This window comes from Knufia obscura, assembly GCF_036327395.1.
Source record: "Knufia obscura strain CCFEE 5817 isolate CBS 148926 chromosome Unknown scaffold_3, whole genome shotgun sequence".
Lineage (NCBI taxonomy): Eukaryota > Fungi > Ascomycota > Eurotiomycetes > Chaetothyriales > Trichomeriaceae > Knufia > Knufia obscura.
In genome coordinates, this window is record NW_027042689.1 from 231,271 (window position 1) to 258,621 (window position 27,351).

General features: G+C 51.3%; 14 protein-coding genes across 14 annotated transcripts; 7 read left to right on the forward strand and 7 right to left on the reverse strand.

Moving 5' to 3' along the window:
- Window positions 1-47: 47 nt before the first annotated feature.
- PMZ80_003148 (uncharacterized protein) lies at window positions 48-1,052 on the reverse strand (the record flags this gene model as incomplete). The annotated part of the gene is made up of 1 exon (XM_064871577.1): window positions 48-1,052. The coding sequence occupies one exon, from the start codon at window positions 1,050-1,052 to the stop codon at window positions 48-50; it is 1,005 nt and encodes a 334-aa protein (XP_064731957.1).
- A 788-nt stretch (window positions 1,053-1,840) lies between these two features.
- Window positions 1,841-3,505, forward strand: PMZ80_003149 (uncharacterized protein; the record flags this gene model as incomplete). The annotated part of the gene is made up of 1 exon (XM_064871578.1): window positions 1,841-3,505. One exon carries the CDS (start codon window positions 1,841-1,843, stop codon window positions 3,503-3,505), a length of 1,665 nt encoding a protein of 554 aa, XP_064731958.1.
- Window positions 3,506-3,854: 349 nt separating this feature from the next.
- On the forward strand, window positions 3,855-4,589 carry PMZ80_003150 (uncharacterized protein; the record flags this gene model as incomplete). Its single annotated transcript, XM_064871579.1, has 1 exon — window positions 3,855-4,589. The coding sequence occupies one exon, from the start codon at window positions 3,855-3,857 to the stop codon at window positions 4,587-4,589; it is 735 nt and encodes a 244-aa protein (XP_064731959.1).
- A 966-nt stretch (window positions 4,590-5,555) lies between these two features.
- On the forward strand, window positions 5,556-6,389 carry PMZ80_003151 (uncharacterized protein; the record flags this gene model as incomplete). The annotated part of the gene is made up of 1 exon (XM_064871580.1): window positions 5,556-6,389. One exon carries the CDS (start codon window positions 5,556-5,558, stop codon window positions 6,387-6,389), a length of 834 nt encoding a protein of 277 aa, XP_064731960.1.
- A 785-nt stretch (window positions 6,390-7,174) lies between these two features.
- PMZ80_003152 (uncharacterized protein) lies at window positions 7,175-8,770 on the forward strand (the record flags this gene model as incomplete). Its single annotated transcript, XM_064871581.1, has 2 exons — window positions 7,175-7,987; window positions 8,039-8,770. The coding sequence occupies 2 exons, from the start codon at window positions 7,175-7,177 to the stop codon at window positions 8,768-8,770; spliced, it is 1,545 nt and encodes a 514-aa protein (XP_064731961.1).
- Window positions 8,771-9,592: 822 nt separating this feature from the next.
- PMZ80_003153 (uncharacterized protein) lies at window positions 9,593-11,155 on the reverse strand (the record flags this gene model as incomplete). Its single annotated transcript, XM_064871582.1, has 2 exons — window positions 9,593-11,023; window positions 11,072-11,155. The coding sequence occupies 2 exons, from the start codon at window positions 11,153-11,155 to the stop codon at window positions 9,593-9,595; spliced, it is 1,515 nt and encodes a 504-aa protein (XP_064731962.1).
- Window positions 11,156-11,509: 354 nt separating this feature from the next.
- On the reverse strand, window positions 11,510-12,463 carry PMZ80_003154 (uncharacterized protein; the record flags this gene model as incomplete). The annotated part of the gene is made up of 1 exon (XM_064871583.1): window positions 11,510-12,463. One exon carries the CDS (start codon window positions 12,461-12,463, stop codon window positions 11,510-11,512), a length of 954 nt encoding a protein of 317 aa, XP_064731963.1.
- Window positions 12,464-12,953: 490 nt separating this feature from the next.
- Window positions 12,954-13,937, forward strand: GPI11_1 (Glycosylphosphatidylinositol (GPI) anchor assembly protein; the record flags this gene model as incomplete). Its single annotated transcript, XM_064871584.1, has 2 exons — window positions 12,954-13,400; window positions 13,452-13,937. The coding sequence occupies 2 exons, from the start codon at window positions 12,954-12,956 to the stop codon at window positions 13,935-13,937; spliced, it is 933 nt and encodes a 310-aa protein (XP_064731964.1).
- A 250-nt stretch (window positions 13,938-14,187) lies between these two features.
- Window positions 14,188-15,979, reverse strand: ACTT5 (Acyl-CoA synthetase actt5; the record flags this gene model as incomplete). Its single annotated transcript, XM_064871585.1, has 2 exons — window positions 14,188-14,544; window positions 14,681-15,979. The coding sequence occupies 2 exons, from the start codon at window positions 15,977-15,979 to the stop codon at window positions 14,188-14,190; spliced, it is 1,656 nt and encodes a 551-aa protein (XP_064731965.1).
- A 940-nt stretch (window positions 15,980-16,919) lies between these two features.
- Window positions 16,920-17,898, reverse strand: PMZ80_003157 (uncharacterized protein; the record flags this gene model as incomplete). The annotated part of the gene is made up of 2 exons (XM_064871586.1): window positions 16,920-17,209; window positions 17,337-17,898. The coding sequence occupies 2 exons, from the start codon at window positions 17,896-17,898 to the stop codon at window positions 16,920-16,922; spliced, it is 852 nt and encodes a 283-aa protein (XP_064731966.1).
- Window positions 17,899-18,332: 434 nt separating this feature from the next.
- On the reverse strand, window positions 18,333-19,409 carry PMZ80_003158 (uncharacterized protein; the record flags this gene model as incomplete). Its single annotated transcript, XM_064871587.1, has 2 exons — window positions 18,333-18,695; window positions 18,753-19,409. 2 exons carry the CDS (start codon window positions 19,407-19,409, stop codon window positions 18,333-18,335), a joined length of 1,020 nt encoding a protein of 339 aa, XP_064731967.1.
- A 738-nt stretch (window positions 19,410-20,147) lies between these two features.
- Window positions 20,148-20,970, reverse strand: PMZ80_003159 (uncharacterized protein; the record flags this gene model as incomplete). Its single annotated transcript, XM_064871588.1, has 2 exons — window positions 20,148-20,872; window positions 20,922-20,970. 2 exons carry the CDS (start codon window positions 20,968-20,970, stop codon window positions 20,148-20,150), a joined length of 774 nt encoding a protein of 257 aa, XP_064731968.1.
- A 2,348-nt stretch (window positions 20,971-23,318) lies between these two features.
- Window positions 23,319-24,582, forward strand: GPA1 (guanine nucleotide-binding protein subunit alpha; the record flags this gene model as incomplete). Its single annotated transcript, XM_064871589.1, has 5 exons — window positions 23,319-23,442; window positions 23,492-23,834; window positions 23,883-24,295; window positions 24,347-24,490; window positions 24,539-24,582. The coding sequence occupies 5 exons, from the start codon at window positions 23,319-23,321 to the stop codon at window positions 24,580-24,582; spliced, it is 1,068 nt and encodes a 355-aa protein (XP_064731969.1).
- Window positions 24,583-25,637: 1,055 nt separating this feature from the next.
- On the forward strand, window positions 25,638-26,177 carry PMZ80_003161 (uncharacterized protein; the record flags this gene model as incomplete). Its single annotated transcript, XM_064871590.1, has 2 exons — window positions 25,638-25,789; window positions 25,838-26,177. 2 exons carry the CDS (start codon window positions 25,638-25,640, stop codon window positions 26,175-26,177), a joined length of 492 nt encoding a protein of 163 aa, XP_064731970.1.
- Window positions 26,178-27,351: the final 1,174 nt, after the last annotated feature.

Below are 27,351 nucleotides of genomic sequence, written 5' to 3' on the forward strand. Positions count from 1 at the left end.
CATGGACAATACAGAGATCCCCAACTTTCGGTTTCTCTTCAAGACATTTAGTATTCCATCTCTTCATCAGCCGGGTCCCTCACGGTAACCATATTCTCATGGTCAACTCCTCCTAGGCAGCCCATGGCCGGTCCAGGAGCGATAGATCTCAACAACGCCAAGCAATCGGACATTCGCTCATCCTCCTCCATGGATAGATGCACCCCTTCACGCAGCTTTAACCTTAGTCTCAGAGACTCCGATTCGAACTCGGCAAGCAAAGTCTTTACACGATTGTCCGCGTATCTCGGTCCTCTGAGCCTCTGTATCGCAGCTTCATTTGCGGCGGCGAAGCTCACAGTAGTCTCGAAGTCTTGGAGATCCTGTTGCGTGTTTCCGCTATCATATCCTCCTAGCCTCTGTATGGCAGCCTCGTTGTCCACAATGAAGCTTGGAGTGATCTCAAACTCTTGTGGTTCCTGTCGTTGGTGTTCAAGAACATCCAGACCTCCCTCTCTACCATAATCCGACGTGTCCCTCTGATCAGCAATAGCCTTGTACTCGCCGTTGTGCGAGTCTGCGGTCGCGCCACAGTTCATACAGTCCCAATGTCCCTCAACACTGGCTATGTTGGATGATCCGCAGATACCACAGCCCGGTGCTAGGAACTCGGCGGGTCTAGGTCTGACGTGTGCCTGGGAGAGTAGAGATTGTCCTTGGACTGGCGTGTGCTGCTTGATTGGTACAACGACGTGATGCGAACCGGGTGTGCCCCAGAAGTCGACACACTGGAATTTGGTAATCGTGTTGCATGCTTTGCAAATCCAATACCCTTGATCATCCTCAAGGTCAAGAGATCCGCAGTCAGAGCAGCAGAGGACGTTGCTGTGGTTGGGCGCTGGAGCGTCGTTGTGAGGTCGGAGCGGACGTGGTGGCGATGCGTCATTGTCAGTGCGGGTTTGGATGGCCGAGTTGTGGCTGGGACTGCGTGTCGTGTTACTTGGTTGCGCAGTGAGTGCTAGATTTGCGATGGTGGAGGCATTGACGCGTGGACGCACGGGGAGGTTGAACATATTGGTTGCCATGACAAGTTCTCGAAATGTGGGTAGACAATGGTTTAGAAATGTGTCGAGGGTATGGCGAAAAGGACGTACTAGTACAGTTTGCGATGATGGGAAAGTAAGAAGAGCAGCAAGAAGCAAGATACGGCATGGCAGAGTCAGACGGCACTCACTACATTTGTTTGCATTGAGTGATCTCGAGTGCAGTACAGGCATGAAAATGGTAGAGCCTGCGTTCACTTTGTACCTATCACTCGCAATCGCTCGATCAGACAAAGACCGAGACGGGTGCTCCAGATACTCATCGATGTTGATGGCATTGAAGTCTCGTGCAAGCTCTTGTACAAACATCAGGGGGCTTAAGCTACTTATAATGTTCCGATCGTTGGCCTATACAGCTCAGGCCATAGGAAGTATGGGAAAGAGATGGCGTTGGTTTTGTCCATTATACATTGTGGAGCATTGTTAAACTTGAAGCTCAAGCAAGGTAACAAGCAGTGGTCATCAGCAATGAAAGGCCATGTGCGCAAAGGGGCCCTCTGTCTCTCCGTAACCGTCAATCGTGTCAGTCACGTGCCTCTGCTTGAGACCAAACAATTACTGAGACCTTTTTGGATTTGACCACACCGGGAATTTCTCAATCGTGCCTTTGTCTTATTCTCCTTCGGATGCCCGTCGCCAGGTAATGCCATAGCGTCCTGAAGAACCAGCCCTTGCAGCCTAATCGCGGAGCTTGAATTTCTGCACCTGGGGGAATTGGTGCTATTCCACTACGCGCGCCGTCACCACTCAAGGCAGCGATGCCAACCCCTCGAAGCACGGCGTCCCGGACGCTCAGTCTTCTTATGCTGCCCGACGAGATACTAGAGATGATATACAAACCACTGAGTAATATCGACCTCAAGCATGTCCGGCTAACATCAAGACACCTCGCGACCTTGGTAACTCTACAACTCTTCCATGTATTCGTGCTGTACCCACACCAAAGAAGCTTCCGGCTACTACTTGCAGCTATCGAGGCACCACATACTGTCTGCCATATTAGGGTGTTGCATTATGACGCCTCATTTGCGCACGTGCGTACTGCGGCTGATCAGCAGCTCACCAAGATCTGCAAAGCACAAGGCATGGAACTGGAGGAGTACGCGGACATAATACACCCTGCCTGGTCGATTCGATGCGAATCACTCCAGACACAGGACCGTGAGGAGATGGCCTACATGACTCAGCTAGCGTTGTTGTCACGAGCTGCAGCTTGCCTCACCAACCTCAAGCGCGTCAAAGTATCAGAGGGTCCAGGCAAATCGTGGAATGCTCCATATAGCGACAACCTGCCTTGCTTTTATGTTAAGCTTCTCGAAGAGGCTTATATGTATGCAGAACCGGAGGTTGATATCCGCGATCTAGGGAAGTTCCACGAAGACTACCATGCATCATTCTATGCTTACAGTATCCCTATTTTGGCCGCCGCTAATCTTCTTCCCAATCCTCTCGAGTACTGCGACGTGAATGTGCTAGACTGGACACAGTTTCTCGAAAATACCCAGCTGTCTGGTGTCAATAGCCTGCTTATCGAGAAAACAATGCGCGGGCTCCGGGAACTCAATTTCTGGTATGATCATCCATCGTGGGGTGCTTCGTCATACAGCCACGGCACCTTGCAAGACATCCTCGTCTTGGCCGGCAAGCTGGAGTCGTTAACACTAAGGTTTCGCTACAATGACATGGAGAGCTGGAAAGAACCCCTTGACTTGGTGTTTATCGTAAACATGAACCGCGACTGCCAGCGGTCGTTCTTTCATCCTGTTGACCACCATGCTGGGTTTCCTGCACGTCTTGCTTGGAGCTCGCAACTCCGACGTCTCGAGTTAGGAGGACTCTTTTGCAGCTTAGAAGAGTTCAAGAATGTCCTCGCAGCCTGCACGGACATTTTAGAGGACCTGACAATCAGGGATCCTGTCCTGACGCTGAGTATTGATCCGGCTACACGTCAACCTCAACGGGGATGCTTCGTAAAGCTGTTGAAATGGATGCAGCAAACCCTGACACTTACGAGGTTCGTGCCCGCTGGGCTGTGGTCGAACGGAGGAATGCAGACCTGGGTCCTGGACGACTCAGCTGCCGGTCGAGTCAATGGCACTGAGTTGAGTATGCATGAAACGGTTACGAAGTTCGTGGTGAAAGGAGGTGGGTGTCCTCTCGAACATGTTGAGATACCTGACGGGCACTACGATCTCGGCAAGAGAATTCCAACACAGGACGCGCCTGACGATTTACGAAACAAATTGTATCAAGGCGATCGCAGCTGGCAAATGCTGTATTATGACGAGGATGAACAGGGGAAAGTCAGAGTGGAACTCCTCTTGGAGCCCATACTCAGGGCACACGAACGTCCTAACTCAGCTCAAAGCTCTCGTTCAACAGGCTCTGCCGATCATTCGCAAACAGAAGGCTCTACAACATAACACCCCCGAGTGTATCAAAGCTGATCCAGTCCGAGCTTAGTACAGTGCCCGAGCAAAGTCATATACGCTCTCAGCCACCAAGCATGACACACATGGTCGCGACATGGCTGCCGCCAGTCGACCACCTGTGCCTGCACGAGCCATGACTGCACTCGAAGTAGTGCATGGGTCAGTATTCCCATCCCAACAATGTCATGTTCGCCGCACAAAGGACCATGCTGAGCTGTCCCATTGTTCTCTTGTTTCTTTGTCCTCGAACATGACACAAAGTTACTGCCTGCGCCGCATCGTGGGACAACTTCCCAAATTGTGCTGCTCCTACGTTCCGTTTCGACAACTAAACGCTACGATGCCTTTTCAGAAGACTATTGACGGACTCCTGAACGAGCAGCCGACTCCATCTAACACCTGCTATCTCTGTAGCCAGGAAATGATCCCCTTTGACCCACTCGACCAAAACGAAGATGGCAAAGAAAGCCACAATGATGCGTCCATGACAGCTTACCTCCCTTGCTGTCTCAAGCGATGCCACGAGTTCTGCCTTGGTAAAGCTCTGCGAGCGCAATGCGCCAAGCAACATCCGGAAGAGACCCAACGAACCTCCAACGAGCCGATTTGTCGAGGCTGTGCTGATATCGTCGAATGCCCAGGCTGTGATGCACAAATATCTGACATTGACCATGTATGGAACGCTGACGCTGCAGCTAGCAATTCAACGTGGGACAAGTTCTCAGATACCGATAAGCGAAAGCAAGAAAGACAGCAGTGCGAGCGCCGCATCAGAGCTAGAGAGACGATGAGACTGACCAAGTCGAAGGCTAGAGTCAACATGCGGATTGCGAAAAATCAGACTAGGCGTCATGTCTCAGCTCGAGAGCACGACAACAACGCAAGACTGTTGGTCGGCCAGATCACGAAGGCAATTGCGCGAGCGCACGGTGAGAATGGAGGTGGCCAGGCTGGAGACGACATTCAGATCATCACTGATGCGCCTCGAATCCCGGCTTCCTGGGTCAAACCGCCACGTCAAGTAACAGTGGAGGATGAATACGATGAGATGATGGATGCAGGTGGGTTGTTCTAGAAAAAGGCGGACCGGAAGGTAGGAAGAGGCAGTGACGAAGAGCGGATGGTTCGACAATACCAGCCAGTCTGGCGTTGTCGGATGCTACTGGCTCATGCTATGTCAAGATAACGTTAGTCGGTTTTATTGAGTTATTGCATTGAGACGATCTCGAGAGGGGTATACGATCCTGACCGACGCGACTGGGACGACGACTTAGGGCATGAACACGTGATGCATCAATAAGGCTGTAAGGCCGCTGTGAATTGGAACAGTACCCTCATCCCGGACATACGGTGTTGCCGGCTAAGTTGCCCTCTAAGCGGACAGTAAGCGGCAAGACCGTATGTCCGGGTTGTGAGTACCCTGAAAACATATAACTTTCGCTTCAACTTCAAGTTCCAGTCGTTATCTCTTCAGCTCTGTGTGTTAACTCGTGACCCTCTGCGCGATCGTAGATTGCTGACCACGACATGATCCTGCATTGAATCAAACTGTATGTGAAGACGACCTTATTCTCGGCACACATCATGCCTCAGAACGCGTCGATGTTGAATCACAGACCTCTCATAGCAATACTTGCTTCATGGTTGAGGAACAGCGTCCTCCGGCGCGAATGTCGGGTTCGCAAGCCGAATGTTGGCGGAACCCGGCCTCGAGGCCGTCGGCAAATTCTAGCTGCGATCGAGCTGAGGATCGTTGAACAAAGACTTATGCACCATTTCAACGACTAGGAGCATCATACAAAGTTCCTCTGTCATTGTTCGAACCTCGAATATCCGGCCGACGCACAAAGCCGTTTGTCTTCGAGCAGCTCCGCATACCACAAATAAGTCGACATGTCCTCTTCGTTTCTCCGGGTTTTCTACCACGGAGCATTTAGTTACATCAAAGAGATCTTTACGTAGGACCCGAGTTAGTCCCTACTAGAAGAAGAGTAAGACACAGATATCTAGAGGTAAGAAACAACCATAGAATACTTACGGCATGACATCCTTCTCACGATTTCGCGCCCGGCTGGGCCGGCGCAACCGAGACACTGAGAAAGTCAAGACCACAAAGAAGGCAAAGATCAGTTGGCTATGTCCAACCTTTGGAGCCTCACGGACATCAGCGGGTGCCTCCAGCCCTGACCAGTCAGGCGAGCACTCTTCAATCTCTGGCCCAACATCTCGGGTGGAGCAGGCCTGTCAAGCGCAGCGGCATATCTCAGTCTGCAGTCATGAAGGTTTCGACCTTGTAACTCTCGAAAAGGCCTGGTTCACTCGGCGGACTTCAAGTCTACATAGACAATCTGCCTATCAAACGCCCTTCAAGGAGGAGGTGCGCAGTCCTCGACCAGCTCGTTGCTATGAATACGTCCCGCTCGCATTCGACTTCAGTAGTGAAGGTATCGAAGTGGAGATGAAGAGTTTGTCGGGTAGGGAAGACGTGACAGAGATCGATCTCACCGACTTCTGGAACCTTGTTGAAGAGATCCAGCCGGCGGACAAAGGTAAGCAACCCGACGACCGACAGGAAATCAACAGCGCACCCGTTAGCAACTATACCTCCTTCAAGGTTGTTGCTGAGCTTGACCTTGATGGCACCAGCAACAGCGGGATTGAACAGGGTTTCCCTTCACCACAATATCACCCGAAGCATCGACCAGCGCCCATCGACATCAGCAGAGCTCGACCAACTTCATACATCGAGCACCAGTGCAACGTCAGCAATACCCCATTTACGTTACCTGGTCAGTGGCCGGCGAGCGCCAAATCAACTGCACGTCCACAAACTGCGGCGACTGCTGACAGCGGCTTGATTCTTGACTGGTGGTAGGTTGCCATTCTGCCCTCATTGAGGTAAGTCCACGTTTCGATTTCTTCGATGCTAATGATAATACTTCTTGCTGGACAAGAGACTTCGACTATAGCTCTGAAAGTAATCACATTCTCTCCCTCTGCTTGCATCTTCCCTGTTTGATTTCGCGCTTGCCTCATTGCTGGGTTGCATACTGATTGCGAACACACTTCTGCTAACTCCAGCAAACACGATGATAAATTAACGAAGGGCTGAACGCTACTACTGTCTATTTTTCTTCTCAAAATCCTCAGCAGATGTGAGATGCAGGCTCTGCCTCTGAGCTCGGTGGAACACGTGCTGCTATGTCTTCGCGACTGTGCTAGGCAGCGCCATCACCTTGCTTCTAGTCAGCAAACGCCAATCGTGGGGCTGCATCCATTCGCACTTCCAGAACCTAACGCTCCGTTCAAATATGCCTGGTAGCCGATATGTCACTCAATGTCAATATCACATACATTCAGAAACACAATGACTGCCTAACTGTGGCACCATGCCAGTCACTAACAGTATCACTGCCGCCAAACGGATAACGGCACTTGCGGCGAACATAACTTCTTGCCAGGAGACGACCATAATTCTTTCTTGCTGCTGACCATTTCTGGACCATTCTCAACATCTTGCCTCTCCACTAACGAAACGACAGACCCATCTTATCTCTCTGCTCGTTGTCGGTCTCGAAATTCTTTTGTCCACCCTTCTACACGACAGGTTCGACTATCTTCGACGACTGCCCACCATCAGCTGTCAGTAATTTCGGCACAATGGATTTCCAGCTACCGCAAACCGCCTCGCCAATCCCTGCGCTTCCTACACCACAATGCTTCATCGCGCTATATCAAATCAATGCCGACAGTCTGGCGAGATTCGAAGATCTTCCGACCGAACTTCGAGACATGATTCTGGCGCTTATATTCGATCATCAAGGTCGTATCGGAGCAGAAACCAAGCCTATTCAACGCTGGGAATCTCGTAGCAGCCAACCAATAGCGCTCACGAATATGGAAGGTCTCCTGCAAGCCAGCCACTTCACACGGAACCTGGCAACTGAATATATTGGTCGACAGCAGTTTGTCTGCGATGCGAACCTGCTGGCTGATATGACACGCGCCTATGGCAAAGGTCATTGCTCACGAATAAGGCGCCTGAGCATGACAATAAAAAGCTCACGTTTGGACTACATGGAGGAAGAGTGGCCTGGTCTTATCAAAACGCTTGCCAAGCGCTTGCCCAGCTTGACTGAGCTTCAGGTCTCTAGTTTATACGAGACTTGGAAGGCAGATGTGCCATGTGATGAGACAGCATCCGGCGACCCCTACGGAACGATCACCCGCCAGCAGCAAGAGCAAAGAGCTATAATTAGGTTCGGCTCTTTTGTCCTTCCGTCTCATCCTACCCTCAATCGAGTCATTAAACCTGCCCACAGCGGTCCAACATTCGAAGCTGATGAAGAGCTTGTATGCAACTCTATCATTGTGGATCGGGGATACGAAGGGGGAACCAAAGAAGACTGCCGAGAGTGGAAATGTATGAGCAAATGGAGCGATGCTACCAGACAAGAGCGAATTGTAGAAGAGGTAAGTCTCACCATTGGATACAGTGTGGAAGTCGTGCTAACCACTATGCAGGACCGAGTCATCGACGCCCCAAAAGTCCGACGTCTCAAGCAAGTCGAGTGGGCAACCGCCGATATCAACGACCTTGTTATGACCCCTACATCTGGCGCGTCTAAGAACAATATATGGCACTCCGGGACAACCGGTCTAAATGACGTCTACGCAATCGTTGATGAACGTGCATATCGGACTAAGGAAGATCTCAGAGCAAGTGGCTTGACCCACCGCTCACATGACGACTTGGTCGACCTCTGTCGCTCGGCTGCCGCCCTGAGTCATCGAGGTGCCATGCGACTGGCCATCGAGAACGTCGAGCTTCGTGGGGAACTCGAGAAGACAGTAGCGGATCTTCAAGAGAGGAACGCCGATCTGGAACAGTCACTAGACGAGGCACACTACCTGACAGACCAGATGCGCCAAGCAGAAGCCGAGTTCGAAGACCAGACGAGCCAGCTTCGTCAGGCCCGGAGAGCTGAGGAGGAACAGAGAAGAGAAGTTCGACGCATGCAAGGACAGCTCGATCGTCAAAGAAGAGATGCTGAGGCGTATCGAGCGCAGGTGCAAGCAGCTGCAAATGCTGCGCGAGATCAGATCGCTGGTCGCTCTGGGGTTGGCCGGGGTGGGGCTGTCGCAGGTCGCTCAGCACGAGGTGGACGAGGAGGACACAGTGAACGAGGCAATAATGGTGACAGAAGCAGTGGTGTTCGAGGTCGTGGCCGAGGCCAAGGTCGAGGAAATCACTAGAAGGAATTCGCACTTCTGGTCTGGAGGGAGAAGCATTGCTGTCAATTGCGGAGGAATGACCATTGGCATCTTGTACGTATCTCGCGCTATGCTTCGCAGGTCAAAGGCGGTCACCGATGAGGGTTTCCAAAAGCAGGATTATCTTTAAGTTTGCTCAGTCACTCGTCTGGCAACACTTCGCACTGTGATCAACTGTATTCCATCCAGAAACGCTGCGCTTCATGGGTTTTGCTGCTTCTGTAGTCTCTCCGCTTAGGCTCTTGCTTTCTGACAACGCGGCTGGCGATGAGCAGAATCCCCATGCACGTCATCTCCAATTTTGTTCGCAGTCCTTTCACAGATTCTGCTTCCTGTTCATACTACCACCTTCTTTTCAGAGTCCAAAGCTTAAATCACTGGCCATCTTAGTTGGCCCTCTGCTTGATATGCCTCGTCCTTAGACTCCTCCAGGTCCAACCGCGACCTCACACCTTCTCCGGCAAGAACAATCTCTAGGTAAATGCTTGTAGGAACGGGTACATGGAGGTTGGCGGCATATGCTTTGAGCAGACTATTGATGGCTTGCAACGAATCAATACTGTCGGGCACTGGGACGCAGCTGCCAGGCATAGATTACAGTCGCTTCATCAGCGCTGACAGATAGATTGTCAATTTTGTTGAGTGGCCGAAGACGACCATAGCGATTAAGCGGTATCCTCGACGTGCTCGTGAGTTCAACAACGTAACGCAAGCCGCATATACCACTATCCCCGGTCAACCAGTGACCTACACCTGCCGTCTAAACTTCTGACCTCGAACCGCAAGCCTTCACGCCCCACCTCATCAATTACACCTCCCACAACTTCTGCAACAATAGCCGCCCTTACATGGGCCGAAAACCACCCCGACAGCCCTCGTCCCAACCTTCTCCGGCACACTCCTCGTCATATCCAGACCCCTTCTGCGCCTCGACTCGCCAACACACATGCCCATGCCCGTACTCATAGACACGCGCGAGGCTCTCAGCTCAGACATATCGATGTCCATTAGGGACTCATCGTCTTCGTCTTGGCTGTCGACTTCCATGTTCAGTGGCACTGGTGTATTGGACTCAATGGATTCGTTCCTCAGCTCGACTGGCATTCTGTCGAACTCAGCATGTGGAGCTGAAATGGAGTCAAGTCGGGACATAGAGGACGCCGCAGACGCAGACGACGAGTCACTGAATCTAGATCTCGACCTCGACCAGTTGACCTCCCGCCAGCGAGGCGGTGCCTGTCCCCGTCCTTGTACGGATATCTGCGCAGAATTGCTCACATCCACGCTGCTGCGCACTAGACTTCCCCTGCTATTCCCGCTTCTGTTCTCTCCAGGCGCCCCACTCTCACTCCTCCCACTGCCTCGCTTCCCATTTCCGTGGCTCACCTTACTAACCCGCCGCTGACTACTCGGCCGCCTCATCATAGGCTTCTTCTTAACCAGGACTCTACCATTCCGTTTCTGGCTCTGACTGCTTGCGAAATCATTTAGCTCGCGTATCTCATCGGGCGACATACCCATGTCGTCGGCCATGAGGAGACGTTTTAGGGAGGCGGCGGCGGAATCGAAGACGGTGTTTGGGGAAATGGAGCCGGAGATGGATGTGTTTGGGGTGGGGACTGAGAGGGAGGAGTTGGCGGTTGCGGTTGTGCAGGTTGAGGATAGGGAGGGCCATGGTGAGGCTGTTGAGGCGAGGGAGGTGCGCGGGCTGATGCTGGTTGGGGTGAATGTTGAGGAGATTGAGGGGCGGGGGGCGGAGGGCATGGTTGGTAATTTGGGGCAGGGTGTGACATTGTTGGATGTTGAGGGTGGAGAGGCGGAGAGGAGGGATTGGATGGAGGGGTTCGAGCGAGGTGGTGTTGGGAGCGGTAAGATTCCCGGTCGCATCTGTGAGCTAGGGTGTGGTTCGATGGAGAGGTCTTCGGTGGGATCGGGGCGTGGCAGGCTGATTTGGAGATGCTTGTTGTTCGGTGTTGGTGCAGGTTTGGGTTGTACTGGGAATGGATACTCGTTGCGTGCGGCACCATGGCCAGGACGAGATTTGATGGGTTTCATCACTCGTTGGAAGTCCACTTGTGGTACAAACTTGCTGTTCAGGGCGTTGGACATATTAACGAGTTGTGCTGCAGCAGTGTACTGTTGGATCTGGTCGGGATCGTTGCTGAATAAGCTAGCGTTGTGCTGAGGGAAGACGAGACCAGTGCTGTGCGATTGCTCCAAAGAAGCCAGTTTTGCCTTGAAATGTCAGCATTTGTGCCCAACAGACTTGTACATGGTTCATACCCGCTGAGCTGGTTCCGATGGTGCGACGTAAGTCAAAGTACCAGCACGCTTGCGAGAAGGTTGCTCAAACATCATATCGGTCATTGATGGGCGGTGGGCAAAGTAGGATTTCGAGTACATTCTCTGAATACTGTGCAATTCAGCTTGAGCAGCTGTCACGACGAGCATAAGCTCGTGGATATATGGTTCATAGCAAGCTCGTACGGGTTGTCAGTTCAGCCTCATGATTCCTGCTGAAGCTTTTCACATGTATCCACCACCTACCACACAGAGCAACACTGCATTTCTGAGGCTCTGGGTGGACGGACAATGGTCGAGTAGCTTTCTGCGTCGCAGTCTCCAACTTTGGTACCCTATCCGGAAGATGTTCTCGAACACGAAACTTTCCACAGACCGTCTCCGCGTTCTTGGCAACCCCATGAGCACGTTTGCAACTCGTTAGATCTTACTCTTTGGTTGCTTTTCATCCCAAAGCTCGACAACAGCATTGCTGATGACAACTCTATCTTTGCTTGCAGCCAACTCATCGGCGACCACAACCTGTCTGTATACGACCCGCGTCACACCATTGCTAGCTTTTTCCTGTGATTCCGGAGCATCAATCCACATCTCCGTCTGGACTTGCTCCCCAATAATGACAGGAGCACTCAATCTTAGCTTGACGCTCTTGAAACGAGCAACATCTCCATCGCCGAACATATCTATGATGTGCCTGACACCCATACCAACCGTGCATGTACCAGACAGGATCGGGGCATGGAATCCTCCTTCTTTAGCGTGAGCCGGACTGATATGCATTGGATTCCATTCTGTGGTGGTAGCGCGGTAAAGGGCTGACTGCGTGTGGGTTGTTTTGTGACTATCAATTGCATCAGGAGCCCGCGCAGGTAACTTCACAGATGGTGATGCTGCTGGTCGAGTTGCACCTTTTCCGGGTACCTGACGAATGAACGATGTCCACTCGTTGTAGCAAAGCTTCTCGCCCGTAGGTTTGTCGAAAGTGGTGATGCCGACTTGGACTGTGACGCCTTTGCCTCGATCGACGATGTCTACGATCTGAGCAGTGGAGTGGAGAGTTGTACCTGGGAATTTCACTGGAAATGGTTGGTACTGTTCAAGGTAGTGCTCGCCATGGACATGGTTGTAGGACTTGAAGTTCGGTAGGAAATCAGGCATGGATCGGGTGACTTTTCCCATCATGTCAACGACGGCAAGGGATGCAAATGTAGGCAGAACATGAAAGTTTGGATGGTCTTCCCAGCAGCGAGTAAGATTAGACCCATCGACCCCGATTGATATGTTGTAAGAGACTATGTTTGTGGGCGTGTATGATAGATCGGACGTCCATGTTCGCTGCTTAATGGCAGAAAGGTCGATTGTGGTTGGAGCCATATTGAGTATCGACAATGAGCAGACGTAGCACGGATTGATATTTTAAGGGCTTAAAATGATAGACTCACCTTCAAAGAGTGTCTACCCTGAGGCAACAGATGCGTGAGCTCTTGATGCTGTATGCGGGCATCTGCCAGGCGTGAGGAGGTGTGCGACCTTGCCGAGGCATGATTGCCTCGTTTGGCAAGTCCTCAGAACCCAATCCTTTGAGGAGAGAGATATGCGTAGAGCCGTCCAATGTCGCTAACGTTTTAAATGTAGGTAATGAAGTTCAGGTAAAGCACGTCTCGATATGTAGAAGGAAAGAGCGATGTTGTTGACGCGTTCTTGCCGACAGCGAGGTCGCGCCAAGAAAGACGGCCGGAAAATATTCGGAAGTTGAAAGGACATTGCTGTTCATGAAGTGCTGCCAGTACAACCATCACTAGTAGCATACCACGATTGATCCAACTACCGTCACTCCTTTCATGTCCTCCCACTGGGTCGCACGATGTCGCAAACGCTCATCAACCTCCTCCCCGAAACCAAGCATATTCCGGCCGCTCAACGGCTGTTGACACCCAAGACAAATGCAATTCCTCTCCTGCAATCTGATCTGGCTCGATACTACAGCTATGCACATACGGGACAGCTGCTCGTCTACTACTATCTCAGGGCGGGCGCGCTGGTTCGCGACCCACTGAGCACAATGATACAAGACCTCTTCCCTCTAGCCATTTCACAGTGTCTCTACTGCGCCATATGTCTACCGAGCGTGGGCAATTGGAACAGTGGGACGACGGACGGGGAATTGATCAGGGGAAGTGCGAGCGGCACAAAGGGGACGAGTTCGCAAAAGAAGAAGTTGGGAGTACCAGGGACAAGGGGCACAGGAAAGACTGCGACAGCATCAGAGACATTGAAAGATGGTGGTGGGACCTGGCTGAGCAGGATATTGGTGAGTGGATTCACGCCATGAAGTGCGTATAAATGCTGACAGGCTCTACAGCCCACCACTCTCGCGCTCATACTATCCCTCACAATCCCACCTGTGCCTCTTATGATTCTGGCACTAATCTTAGGTGCACCACTATACCCAACCTCGCTCCTCCCGCACACTTTGGCTCTGGCAGTACACGTGTCGCTGCTCGGTACATTACCCATATTCTACACCCATGGTGTCTCAACCGCAGCGTGGCGGGACGTCAGCGCAGCATGGCTTCCATTCGATGAGGCGGGAGTTTGGGCCGGCGCTGTAGGCGCAATGGTCGGTGGTTGGTTTGGCGCTATCCCCATAGCGCTCGACTGGGATCGAGAGTGGCAGAAGTGGCCCTGTACAGTACTGTGGGGCGTGGTATTGGGCTGGGGCGTAGGGCGCTTGATCACCAACGGCATAAGACTAGGCATTGGAAGGAGAATCGATCTTAGCGTGACCGAGAACTACCCGCCGTCCGATGCTACAAGAGGAAAGATAGAGCAGAAAAAAGATGACTGAGCAAGTCCTGTTGAAACCACAAAGACTTCTTTTTCACACATTAGTCCAAGAAAGAGCTTGTGCTGTACGAGCCGACTCAGAGGGCAGATCTTCCAGCCTTGATCGACCGGCTGGTACTGCACGTCTACGGTATCTGCCATGGAATCCAGCGCCAAGAACGTTGAAGCCAGACGCTGCGAACAAAGCACTTGAGCAGGCCGCTGCAGCCCTTCTACAAGCTGAGAGCTCGAACACCACGAAGTACTACCCCTCACAGCTTAGCCTGAGCCCTATGCGCCAACGCCTTATCCTCCATCTCCAGGCTCTCTCTCAATACCCTCTTCAGGATCTTCCCACTCGGACTCTTTGGGATCTCCGGCACAAACACCACCCCACCCGTCAGCCTTTTGTACCCGGCCAGATTGTCCGATATCAGCTTCTTGACGTCGTCTTCTGTCAGCTTCGAGCCCGCCTGTTTCACAACATATGCTCGTGGTTTCTCGTCGTCGTGAGCCTTGTTGCGGCCGGGTATGCCTATTACGGCACAGTCTGCGATATCGGGGTGCGTGAGGAGGAGACCTTCGAGTTCCGGTGGGGCGACTTGAAAGCCACGGACTTTGATGAGTTCCTGTGGTAGATGTTAGTCGTCGTCAACAACCAGAAGATGTCACGCGGCCAAATATATTGACAGTCGGCCATGACGGACTGGCGCAACTGGACGAGCACCTCCACGATACATCAGAGAAGGAATGGGTCCAACATACCTTCTTCCGATCAACAACATACCACTTCCCCATCTTTCCATCACAATACAATATATCCCCGGTCTTGAAATATCCCTCACTATCCCAACTCTCAGCATTCGCCCTCTCATTATTATAATACCCCTTAATAATCGTCGGACCCTTCACACACAACTCGCCTCTCACATCAAAACCAGTAACATCCCTCCCCTCATCATCAATTAACTTAACATCCGTCCCCGGCAAGAACAAATTCCCCACACTCCCCGTATCATCCATCTCCGGATACCGAAACAAACTCAACGCAGACGTCGTCTCCGTCATCCCCCACACCTGCGTAAACACACAATCATCCGCACACAACGCCTGCAACCGATTCTGACTCTCAGCGTCCAACGGCGCAGCACCACACCCAATCCGCCGCACACTCTTCAACGAATACTTCTTCGTCACCGGACTATTGATAATCGCAATCACAAGTGGCGGCGCCATCCCCAAATCCGTGATTCTATGCCGCTGAATCGCACCCAAATACGCCTCCAGATCAAACCGCCTCATAATCCAGATCTTCGTCCCATTATGCAACGGGCTCACATGTACAGCCGGCACGGTCGCAACATGGAACGACGGCAAAACACTCAACACGCGCGGGTCCCAGGGTGTATCCCGCCCCTGACTGACCATGGTATGGTAACTCGTCCCGTTGAAATGCGTCTGCATCGCGAATTTCGGTGGGCCGGTCGTCCCGCTTGTGGTCAATCTACTCAGTTCGCGATTCTTGAGGATCTCAGCGTCATAGCAGCGATCCCACTCTTCGCTTCCCTGCTCCACCAGCCAGTTCCAGGAACGAAACCCAGACGGAACGACCTGTTCGGGTCTAGTATCAAACACGAAGAGTTTGTCCCTGCTGATACCCTCGGCATCAAGTACGGGAACTAACTCACCCAGAAACTCCGGCTCACAAATACAGAAGGACACTTTTGCAGTCCGGATGTGGTGTCTTATCTCGTGACCGCGATACGCGGGGTTCATACCGGAGAAGATCCCGCCTGCCCCAACGCCAGCGAGGAAAAGCATGCTGAACATTATCTCGTTGAAGGAGGTGATGGCGAAGCAGTCGCCGGGTTTTAGACCGGCGCGGCGGAAACCACATACTAGTTTGCGGACGAGGGTGTTGGCTTGACGGTACGAGATTGTGCGGGTTGGGTTTTCGAGGTCGTGGTAGATGGGGGTGTCGGGGTCGTAGTCGCAGTGGTCGAGGGCGAAGGAGGTGGCGTCTGAGGCAGGAAGTTCGACATGTTCTTTGGCGAGCCAGGGCATGGTGGGTGGTTGTGAGGTGCTTATGTGTGTGACTGGCTGGACGGGTATGTTAGAAGGCAGGAATTAGGGTAGTTTTGCTGCTGGTGATTGTTCTTCGGCCCAGAGCGCGACGTTGAGACAGACGAAGATGACTAAGACTGTGGTGAGCATTGCAGGTCAAGGGAGTATATTTGTTTGTATGAAGCCTCGAAAGCGGTGGAAGTGTTGGCATGGCATGGAGCCCGAAAGCGCCGAGACATGTGTGTAGCTTATGTACTACCACCATGGTACTTTTGTGGTGGTACAGAATTCTGAGCTCAGCCGGTAGCATACCGAGGCAAGTGGTGCTTTCATGCACGCCAAGACTGATCCCTGAAAATGCGGAGGTGGAGGTGTGGAGGGCGCCGGCATCTAGCGCTTTCCGAAAGTCCTCTTTGTCTTTAACTTTGCTGTCACTGTGAGATGCAAGATCGGTATCACATTGGAAAAGAGAAGCTGAGGAGGTCTGAATCACTGTTCGCGCAGAGGAGATAGCGTCTGGCATAACCCGCCGAGCTTGTCTTTGACGGAACAGGACGAAGTAGGAGGACGAAGGAGATATTGATCGCGGTGAGCATGATGGTTGTTATGGATGATAGTCATAGAAGACGTGGACTTCGAAGTCAACCTGACCGCTGAAGAGCTTTAGTAGTTTGATTGTGCAATGCCAGCTGATCACTCTAATCTGTGACATGCAAGACTCCATGCTCACCTTGCTGTGCGGCCTGACACAGATTGTTCGCCCTCTAGGTTCCTCCAACGCCTCAATTTCTCTCAGACTGACCGTCCTCGAATCTGCTCACCGGACTTCTTTGCATCTGATCTGGGTTGTCAATTGACAGTGGGAACTGTGTCGTTTTTGAATTCTGCTTAGTGCTCGGGATTGATTATGTGTTCCGGAGCTGACCGGAGGTCATGCATACTAATGGAACGAACGTTGGTCCGACGTGTGCCCATCGAGCTCCATACCCACCTTACTCATGGTATATGCGTTTTCGTCTTCGTCTTCATCGTCGTACTCGTCTTCGGCTTCGTCTTCGTCTTCGTCTTCGTTTTCAAGCTGCCCCTGAGCTTCCTTCTCCTCTCGAGCTTTCATTACCTGCCGCTCCTCTTCTTCGTCCCATCGAGTTGCTAAATCTCTACAGATCTCGCATTCGCAAAGATAGCGGTCGTGTGATGCTGTTGAATCAACCATAATGATCTCGTTCATGGCTACCATCGGTCGGCAGTCATCGCGCAACTCAATGTTGTATAGAGTCGCGAGTCCAATTGGCCCCGACCCCACCGTATGTTGAAGTGCCATTGCAAGGTGCAAACGCATCTGCAGGCATCCACCTACTCAGCACGTTGGACGATCCCAGGTAGTCGATTGCCCATAGGAGATGAAAGGGACGTATGAACAGGGCAGATGACAGCCTGTGAGCGTATTCAAGAAGAAGCAGCTCGAAGAGCTGATCGTTGCCACGTTCTGGGTAATTTCTGAACAAGGTTATCGTGCTCCAGTCCGGAGTGGACGTAGCATAGAAAGCGACTAATTTGTTCAGGATCTGATAACGTAGTCGCGTGGGAGGATCGCCATCATCTATCTTCAGGGCTTCGACATAGATCTTGACATAGTCGTCAGCTTGTTGAGCAGATCGTATCTCGTCCTCGGGTATGCCAAACGCGAGATACCTGAAGAGCTTTGCTAAGCTCTCTGGCTTACATTCTGGTATCCAGAATGACTTTTGCGGTGAGATATCACCTGATTCCATAAGCCTGGCAAAATATGGTATATGACAAAGGATATGATCCGGCATGTAGAGATCTTTCCTCTCAATTCCAACCTTTAACCAATATACTGTGCAATGAGAAGTGAGATCTTCGAAAGGTAGAAGGTCTGTCGCCGTAGAATCTGACATAGTGTGGGATGTTGATGTTGATGGTCTTGAGCTGGATAAGATTTGGAAGAGAAAGCGGGTTGTTAGCAGGATAATATAGGAGATCTGTATCATTATCCTACTAAAAGGAGTGTACCTGCCATGGCTCGTATTGCTGTCTCAGACACTGTTCCTCCCTCTGACAGTGTGTGAGCGTGCTTCTTTGTTGTGGTATCGACGCGTCCTATAAGCTTGATCATTGCGTAAGTTTTGTCTCAAATCGAACCCAAATGTGATATGTAAATGCTTACCCGAGACACAGCAATGGAGAGTGAAAAGTGGTATTTGACGCGAGGTGCATGGACAGGTCGCTTGATCGTGTAACAGAATGTGCTTCTCAAAGATGCAGGATTCGATTCTGAAGGGCAGAGCCCAACATGAATCTACTCACGCTGGCCTTTTAGCACCACGATGACCTATTTTACGTCCTTCTCCGAGATCTCCGAGATCGGCAACGAGAATGCCTTTCCTTCAGTGTCAACCCAAGGACTATAGCTCGTAGCCTCTGGTTCGACAGCTTCCCAGATATCGTCCACGGCCTTGACCAAGTCCTCTGGCAGAGGACCTTTCTTGATCATCTGTAAGGTCTCTTCGAGCTGAGCTGAGCGACTAGCACCTACTATGACAGCATCACCAAGACTATAGTCAATGGCAGAGTGGTAAAGCACCCAACGAAGGGCGAGTTCATGGCCCGTCATATTATGTTTCTGAGCAGCTTCCGCGGCAAGTGCTTTTTTGTTGCCGCCGTACCATGCGCGAGTCAGTTCGCCAAGCAAAGTCTAGAGTACATGTCAGCATGATAGTCTGAAGGGTTAGAGAGCAAGAATGCGATATACCTTGTTTGCTGCTCGGCTGCTGCCGGCGTTCAACGCGCCGCCCGCTGCAGGACTATATGCATGGAACGCCATGTTGTTTGCTCGAAGAGTCGGAAACAACTGCTTCTCGCCTCGTCGACACAAGGCATTGTATTGGCCCTGGTAGACTGTTGGCTTCACGTAACCTTCCTTCTCGCAGATCTGTATGATCTCCTCGACTTCCGAAGCAGAGTAATTGCTCAAACCAAAGCGTTCGAACTTGCCTTGCTTGTATGCCTCGTTCAGCGCAACTAGCGGCTCAGTGAATGGCACGGTCCTGTCCGGCCAGTGAAGAAACATGATATCCACTTTCTTAACACCTAATGCCTGAAGCGAGGCGTCCACGCTTTCGGCAACGCGAGCAGATTTGTGGTGGCCTGGGTCGTTGCTGATGACTTTGCTGTCGATTGTGAAGGAATCTGGGGCTTTGATCTGGCCAAGTAGGGCCTCGGAGGTGCCGGGCGCACCTAGTGGGTAGGCTCTCGAAGTGTCAAGATTGGTGACGCCGTTGTTTCTGAGTATATCGAGGAATTTCTTGGCTTGGTCTGGGGTCGTCACATCCACGAGAGGCGAATCGGAAGAGCCCCAGGTGCCTGTACCAAAAATGATTTTGGGAGTCTTGGATTCAGATGCTGCCATGGCTGTCGCTGGGTTATCTGTTGTAGGTATAAACTATTCTCTGCGAGACTTTGTGTAATGAGCAAGGAGGTTAGACAAAGTAATGTGGGCTATTGCACTGTAGATATCGTGTAGTTCTGGTCATGAGCGTTGTGGTTCTTTGCCTGCTTCTATATATCTGCAACCGGTGGAGAATCGTGCCTGCCAAGCGTCGTGGTAGGTGTCAGCTCGTCCGGGAAGGCGGACGAAAGGTATGGCTTGCAGCCAGCAAGGTGTGCTTACACTATCGACTCAACCACATCCTTGCAGTTCGGATAATGGAGTGGTCCACAATGGATACACACCCTGTCCGGCAATCAAGTGTTGCGACGATGTTGATTAGTTGGCACCACCGGTACAACGAAAAGGCCGCTACAAGCACATGAGGAGGTCCGGCGGTCAATTGATACGACCGAAGGATGGTAGGAAGAGAGTAGGGCGTGGACGTTGCATCGATTCCTGCATATGAATTCACAAGCTCTGCCATAAGGAAATGCTCGATGTGTTGTCTCAGGGATACGCTAAACCTCTGTGAAGAATATGCCAGTGCCGAAGCACTACGAAACACGATCGGTGTGTCAAGCAGGCGGTCAGACAACCACAGAAGTCGAGAGACATGGTATGGAGTTTGAGATGGGTTGGTGGGTGTCGCACTTACTCGAACAACCTATGTAGCTTTTAGGGAACCACAACCAGCGAAGTCTGGCGGGCACGAGAAGCTCATTTGCCGCCGCCGAAGCACTTAGCAAGAAGCCTGAAAATGGTAGAAAGGATATTCCCACCTCCTTCTTGCTGCTGTTGCTGCTGCGGGTGCTGTTGATAGTGCGGTTGTGGCTGCTGCTGGTAGCCGCTATGTTGTTGACCTGGGTAGCCGCCATACTGTTGTTGCTGTCCACCATAGCCGTAACCCTGCTGATATCCTTGCCAATTGTTGACCGCACCCATGTCAACCTTCCCACCAGTCAAGTTGACGTAGATTCGTCCTTCGTTCGGCTCGGTGTGGTAGTCAAGGCCTAGCTCCCTGCAGACCTGCTCTACCCTCGGTTTGATTTTTTGGATGTGTCCCGAACTATGATTGCCCTTGCCCACAATGACATGCAGATGCGTCTGTCCAGTACTTCTCGCATATTTTATCCTCTCCTCGAGAATATCTTCCGCTTCCTCCACGAATTGGCCATGCAAATCGATGGTGTCAGCCGGCACACGATCAGTCGCATTGTTCTCGCGAAAAATAAACTCGGAAGCTTGCCTGTTGTATTGTTCCATCTTCTCGCCATGGGCCTTTCCTTCGTTGCTTAAGGCCTTTGCGGCAGCGCCATCGCCGCTGTTATAGGCTTCTTTGCTGCGCTCGAAACAGTTACCTCGTTTTGAGGCTTCCTGTCGCGCAAGGTCGCGCAAGCGATCGTATTCTTCTTCGGCTTCGCGTGACTGATCGTGATTGAATGCTGCGACGCGTCAGTGCCCGGGTCTGCTGTACACGAGTGTTGCGCATACGTCTTCCACCGACACGCGTACCATTCCCGCCGTGCTTCGTATGCGACATTTCGTAATTCATGGCTGTGATAGCTTTATTTGGCTCTAGGTATTGTGATTAGGATATGGGTTCAATGTTGCGGTAGTATCATGTCTAAGTGTCTATATTGAAATGGACAACCAAGCTTCTTAGAGGCTCAGCTCAACTCCAGACGCTTGGGCTAGAGCTGGCGTTCCGGTTTCCACAAGAGATCTGGCTTGCGACATCTTCAAGATCTTGGAAGATGTGGTAGTACCGTAACGCGTCTGTAAGATTAGCGCTAAACCTTGTTAGTCTAACAGGTTTCAGGTTCAACCGTTGCAGGTCAGCCATCAATTGAATGTTCAGGAATTTGCGGGCGTAGGAATCAATGTGATACATGTATCCAACGGAGTGACAACAACAGCAAGAAGTTGTGTTGCATAGCCGGAACAGATATGATTGCGTGATCATATGGCTTTCGGGGTCGTGACAAGCGAGGCTGATGCCCGGCCGGGAAAGCCGTATACGCCAAGCCCGAGGCCTTGTACCGCTCTTTCCCAGGATTACCTGCTCGTAAAGTCATAATTGTTTACTGAAAGCTTGTTCTATATTCATACACGGTTGGACCTTGTGCAGGTGTTGGAGAATTTTGCTGCTCACAGAGATCGGGACTAGGCTGATGGACCATCTGATATTCGAGAACCACTAGAACTTTGCTACAGGAACTTGAGTGGCCTCCTTGTGGATCAAGCAAACAATGCCACGGCGATAACCGAAAGTGCTTCCTCCTGTCGATGTCCAGGCGAGGACAACAGGCAAATTCGACTTGATGCTGCTCGAGGGTAAGATCAAACATGCAAAACGATGTGCTTCCCGTGTGCTGGCCGGGGAAAAGCTACAATGATTGGTTGAGCAGGTTGATTCAGCAGACATGGAGCGCCCTCAATCTTTGGCTCCTCAAGCTCGATGATCAGCGACCTCACCCGACAGACGTCCTGGAGCGGTGGCTTGGGCTTGACCATCATTATTACGACACGGACTAGAGTAGCCTGTCAGATGGTGCAGTGATCGACCATGCAGCAGGAAGACGTAAGACGTTGATGACAGCTGGTCTCTTCGGGACGGCAATATGCATTGTCAAGCAGTCCGAGCAGTTTGTGTAACATGAAGCTCGAATAAACGATTGAGGCTCGAGACGATATGGTAACTTTGGGGTATTGAGAGCAGTCAAAATCAGATTCCCTGATCCTGTATCTCAAGCTAGAACTTGTCTGGTAAGTCGCTAGACGAAAAGTGGCACTGGTAAGGAAACAGACTGCAGTAGTGGCTGGATGATGCGGAGCAGACTCAGCCGGGGCGACGGTTTCGAAGGTTACGAAACCATGGTGAAGGCCCCTGAAAAGTGCGGGTGTTCTGGTGTTCGTGCTTGCTACTCGTAGATGTCGCGCCATACCGGCATTTGTCCTGAAACACAATAAATGCATCCTTGTAGTAGAGAAGTAAATCGATTCTTTTGAAGCAAGACAGCTTTGGTTTCGTACATATGTATGAAGACGATCATCATGCGAAGCATCGTGAAGGCTGATTGCATCCATAGGCTAGAGTATTGTGCTGTCCGGGATTCGGGCACTCCACTGGCCAGATAGTGGACGTACGAGGCGTCCAGAGGTGATGAAAGAGGGACCGCTATGGGGTCAATCTCGCGGCGACGATAGGCGCTAGACCGCTAACAGAAAGCACCCTCGTCTCTTCTTGTGGGCTCCACCAAGCAATTGTGCCCTCTGGGTCTTTGGGTCGGCAATAACATCAACCATCCCAGTTCTCTCCGACCTTTAACCTGCAGTTTGTAGCCTGCAAACCTTGACCTGAACATTCTTTCTTGGAGGATCCTTCCCGTCCTTCCCGTCCTTCTCGAATTTGATACCGACAGCGACAACGACATCCCAGACTTGGTGAAGCGACTCACATAGCTGGACTCACCATCGGTTCCTTGGTGCTTCGGTTGTCGCATCCTTGTCGCAATTTCTCGGCTTTGGAAACTGCGCTGCTTGTACCAAGTAAATCGCGTCGATCATTCTTGATAGCCTCTTCATCGGATCCAGTCCCTTTACATTCCTCGACTTTGTTTCTCAACGACTGTACCAAACCTCGAATTTTCGCCATTTACAAGGACAAACGATTTCGGCACAATACTTCTTCCCCCATTGAGGGAACAGGTGAGACGACACCCGGAAATGCGACAATCTCAAGTGACAGAGCTCGCTCCGTGGACTTGGTTGCTCTTTTCACGAGCTTCCGCTGACCAATCTCTTCAGGTTCTAGTTAAAACTTGATTCGATCTGCTGTCGTTTTACCTACATCCGATCGACTCCGCCAATCTATAACAAATCTACAAGATGGGTTGTGGCTCGAGTAAGGAGGATGGGGCCGCGGCCGGCAAGGCACGCAATGATGAGATCGAAAATCAGCTCAAGCGCGACAAGATGGCCCAGAGAAATGAGATCAAGATGCTGCTCCTAGGTCAGTGTAGCTCTGATACGGGATTGGACTGTGGCTAACGAACGAATAGGTGCTGGTGAATCTGGCAAATCGACTATCCTCAAGCAGATGAAGCTCATTCACGAAGGAGGCTATTCGAGAGACGAACGCGAGTCATTCAAGGAGATCATCTACAGCAACACGGTACAGTCGATGCGGGTCATCCTCGAAGCCATGGAATCTCTTGAACTGCCACTCGACGATCAAAGGGCAGAGTACCATGTACAAACAATTTTCATGCAACCACCGCAGATTGAAGGAGACAGCCTACCGCCGGAGGTTGGAGCCGCCATCAAAGCTCTGTGGCAAGATGCCGGCGTACAGGAATGCTTCAAGAGATCAAGAGAATACCAATTGAACGATTCGGCTAGATAGTGCGTATTCCTAATGCTCAAGAGTGAGCACTCGCTAACATCTACCAGCTATTTCGATTCAATCGACAGGATCGCTGCTCACGATTACCTACCAAACGATCAGGATGTCCTACGATCGCGTGTCAAGACAACGGGTATCACCGAAACAACCTTCATCATTGGCGATCTCACATACCGAATGTTCGATGTTGGTGGTCAAAGATCAGAGAGAAAGAAGTGGATTCACTGCTTCGAAAATGTCACAACAATTCTTTTCCTGGTCGCCATTTCCGAATACGACCAGCTCCTTTTCGAAGACGAGACCGTCAACCGTATGCAGGAAGCCCTTACCCTGTTCGACAGCATATGCAATTCGAGATGGTTCATCAAGACCAGCATTATCTTGTTCTTGAATAAGATCGACCGTTTCAAGGAGAAGCTGCCTGTCAGCCCCATGCAGAACTACTTCCCAGATTATGATGGTACGCACCCCTTTACGGATCCCGAAAGTGCTCGAACTAACATCTCCCAAGGTGGTGCTGATTATGCCGCTGCGTGCGATTACATCCTGAACAGGTTTGTATCTCTGAACCAAGCAGAGACGAAACAGATCTACACACATTTCACCTGTGCCACCGATACCACACAAATAAGATTCGTCATGGGCGCTGTCAATGGTGAGCTATATATTCCTTGACATGAGGTTTGAATACTAATCGTGCTAGACATTATCATCCAAGAGAACCTCCGAATGTGTGGTTTGATATAGAATCCTTCTGGACCAGGATTCACATCGAGTCCCAGGTGCATGGTTTCGGCTGGTAAGCATGAGCAGCCGAGTCCTAACAAAGGACACACGTAACACATCACCAAAACTCGATTGACCTCCGATGACTTGCTTCGGCTGAGGAGATCATCGAGCATACCAGATACATCTTCCCACTGCAAAGAGATGACGAATGCATCATACAAGGCGTTGTGGGATATCTCAATAGGCAGGCGAACTGATGACTTTTACTACTATACCACTCACGCGGCTCGCCCTTGTGGATTGATGAAAGGGTTTTGAGGATATGCTGAGATACCAATTTCCTTCGAAAGTTTTTTGCATAAATAGGCAGCGGGTACTGTGACTTAATTTCTTTTCAAGAAGAAGCAACGATGGACCAGGCAACGAGACCGGAGGTGGGCGGTCTTGACACGAACAGAGCAGAGCACACGGGAGATGTGAGGAGATGGGAGATCTATGTTGAGATGCAGTCAGCTTGTGAAGCTAGAAAAGCGAAATGGACAGACAAAAGCAAGCAATGTCAGCACTTTCTGTACATCAAGTGGTTTACCAGAATGAGATCAGATCTTGCCTGAAGGCGATGACGCCTCTCAGATCAAAACTGTTTCCTGCTTGTTGTTTCCAGCTACTACCTCACTGCAGTCTGCCGCCGAGCTCGACAGTCAAGTACTACTCACTCAAATAAAACCGTCTGCAGCTGCCAGCAAAACGCAAGATTTGATCGGACGCATCTCGATACAGCAGCCACAACCGCAGCGCAGCGCCGCGAAACAAATCACCGCCTCGGAGAAGGCACGACCACACCGCAGGCAAGAGCGACAGGCAATCAGGACGTACCTTCTTCACCACATTCCTGCTCGAAAATCCCCGAACTCAATTTGTGATTCCTGCCTAGTACAAGTTTATCTTCACCGTCACGCAATTTCTCATACTTCATTTCTCAGCAATTCTATACTCACCCTCCCAGCATTCACTTCCTTCAACACGAGCATCGCCCTCTCACATCGAATTCGACTCAACAGCAACCGCACAATATGACATACAAAACCTCCACACGCTGGCCACCCATCCTCGGCTTCAACCCTTCACTTCTCCGTGCGCTATTCTTCGAGATGGCCGGGCTGAATCACTTCTCGTTTCCGTTCTTTGCTGTATTCGGTCTCGAGAGTGGTCAAGATCTCTTCCCGTTGGTATGACTCACTTCGCTAAGGTTCGAATACTAACATGGCTTTAGACACTGGTTCATCTGGTATCTCGGAACACTCTACTCGGGTTTGCTGTTCATGCAGCTATTGATTATGGGGGTTCGATGGTATCGTGGGGAACACATCATGGTTGAGGAGGTTACAGTTGACAAGGAGTACCTTGAGATGCTGGAGAAGAATTTCGATACACAGCGTGCGGGGGAGAGCCTCATGAACATGAGGGAGGCCCTTGAGGAGCAGAGGATTTGCGCTAAGCAGCAGAGGGAGGTTATCAGGATGCATCATGAGCTGAAACAACGGCAGACTGAGAGGATTGAGGAGTTGCTGGGGCTGAGCCAGCTGGTTGAGGCTCCTGCGGAGACGACCTAGGGGTGCGTGGACTGGTCATTATGGGTTGTGAAGCAGAGAGATGAGTTGGAAAAGGGACTCGTGGATGATGGGGTGTTGTTGTGGGCTAGGCACAGTATGGTGGGCGGTGGATCAGTGTTGTTCCAAGAGGTTCTGGAAACGATACTGACGTGCTTGCAACTCGACATCCTTATAGCACAACTGTACGAAGGACTTTAGCACAGAGCTGGCATGGGTCACGAAGCCTACGTAATCTCGATAACCGGCAGGATATCATATAGTTCTAGCATAGCTGGCAGCCGAAAAGCATGATTGAAGAGCATGAGCAGAGTACAAGGGCAATAACAACATCGAGCACAATAAGACAAGCACATATCGATCATGGAAAGATCCAGCAGAAATTGAGCTATGCCAACAGCAGGCATTCTACTGCTCACTGGCCAACACAGAGGCCGTGCAGTTTAGTTTCGCTACTCAAACCTCGAACGACGTCCAGTGCAGTAGAACGCATCTGCTGGATTTCCACCTTTGCGCGAACCACCTAAACCCTCATCGGTCTGTCTTTGTCTTAGCTTACCTATCGTAACTCATCTCTTCGGCATTCCTCCAACCCTCATGCCGCTCCAAAGACCCCCAATCTGTACGGTAGATCCTCTCGAACACCTTCCTCCATTCCAATTCAGCTCAACAACCGTGCTGGCCTCCTTGGCTGTCATATCTCGGAATGACGGAAGGTGCGCCCTGTGATGATAGCGGCGTCGAGTAGTTTTCCTTCTCAGTCCCCTGCTTGACTGGACCATATCGAATGTGACATCGTACTTGGATGTCACTAGCGAGTGACTTGGTGCTGTGATTTATGTAGCGCCAGACCATCTCCGGGACGCTTCAGCAGGTTGCTGTCGGGCAGCCGTTTGCTAGCCCGTGGTTCCTGCTGAGGTCGAGTAGCCGAGTAGTGCGCGTAAACATAGATGGGCTGGTGAGATACAATGGTTTTAGAAGCAGGGATGGGAGGCAACAAATAAGGTGTGCGAATCGTGGATCGTGATGCAGCGCCGAGACCGTACCTGTGGACCTGATTGGTACTGCACTTACTTGCTAGCTGCTTTTCCATGTGGTTGAAGCGCTTTTGTGCAAAGGGTCCGGGGCATGGTTTGTAGGCTTGGCTTGGTTTACCTGGGAGCTCCGGCAGATATGT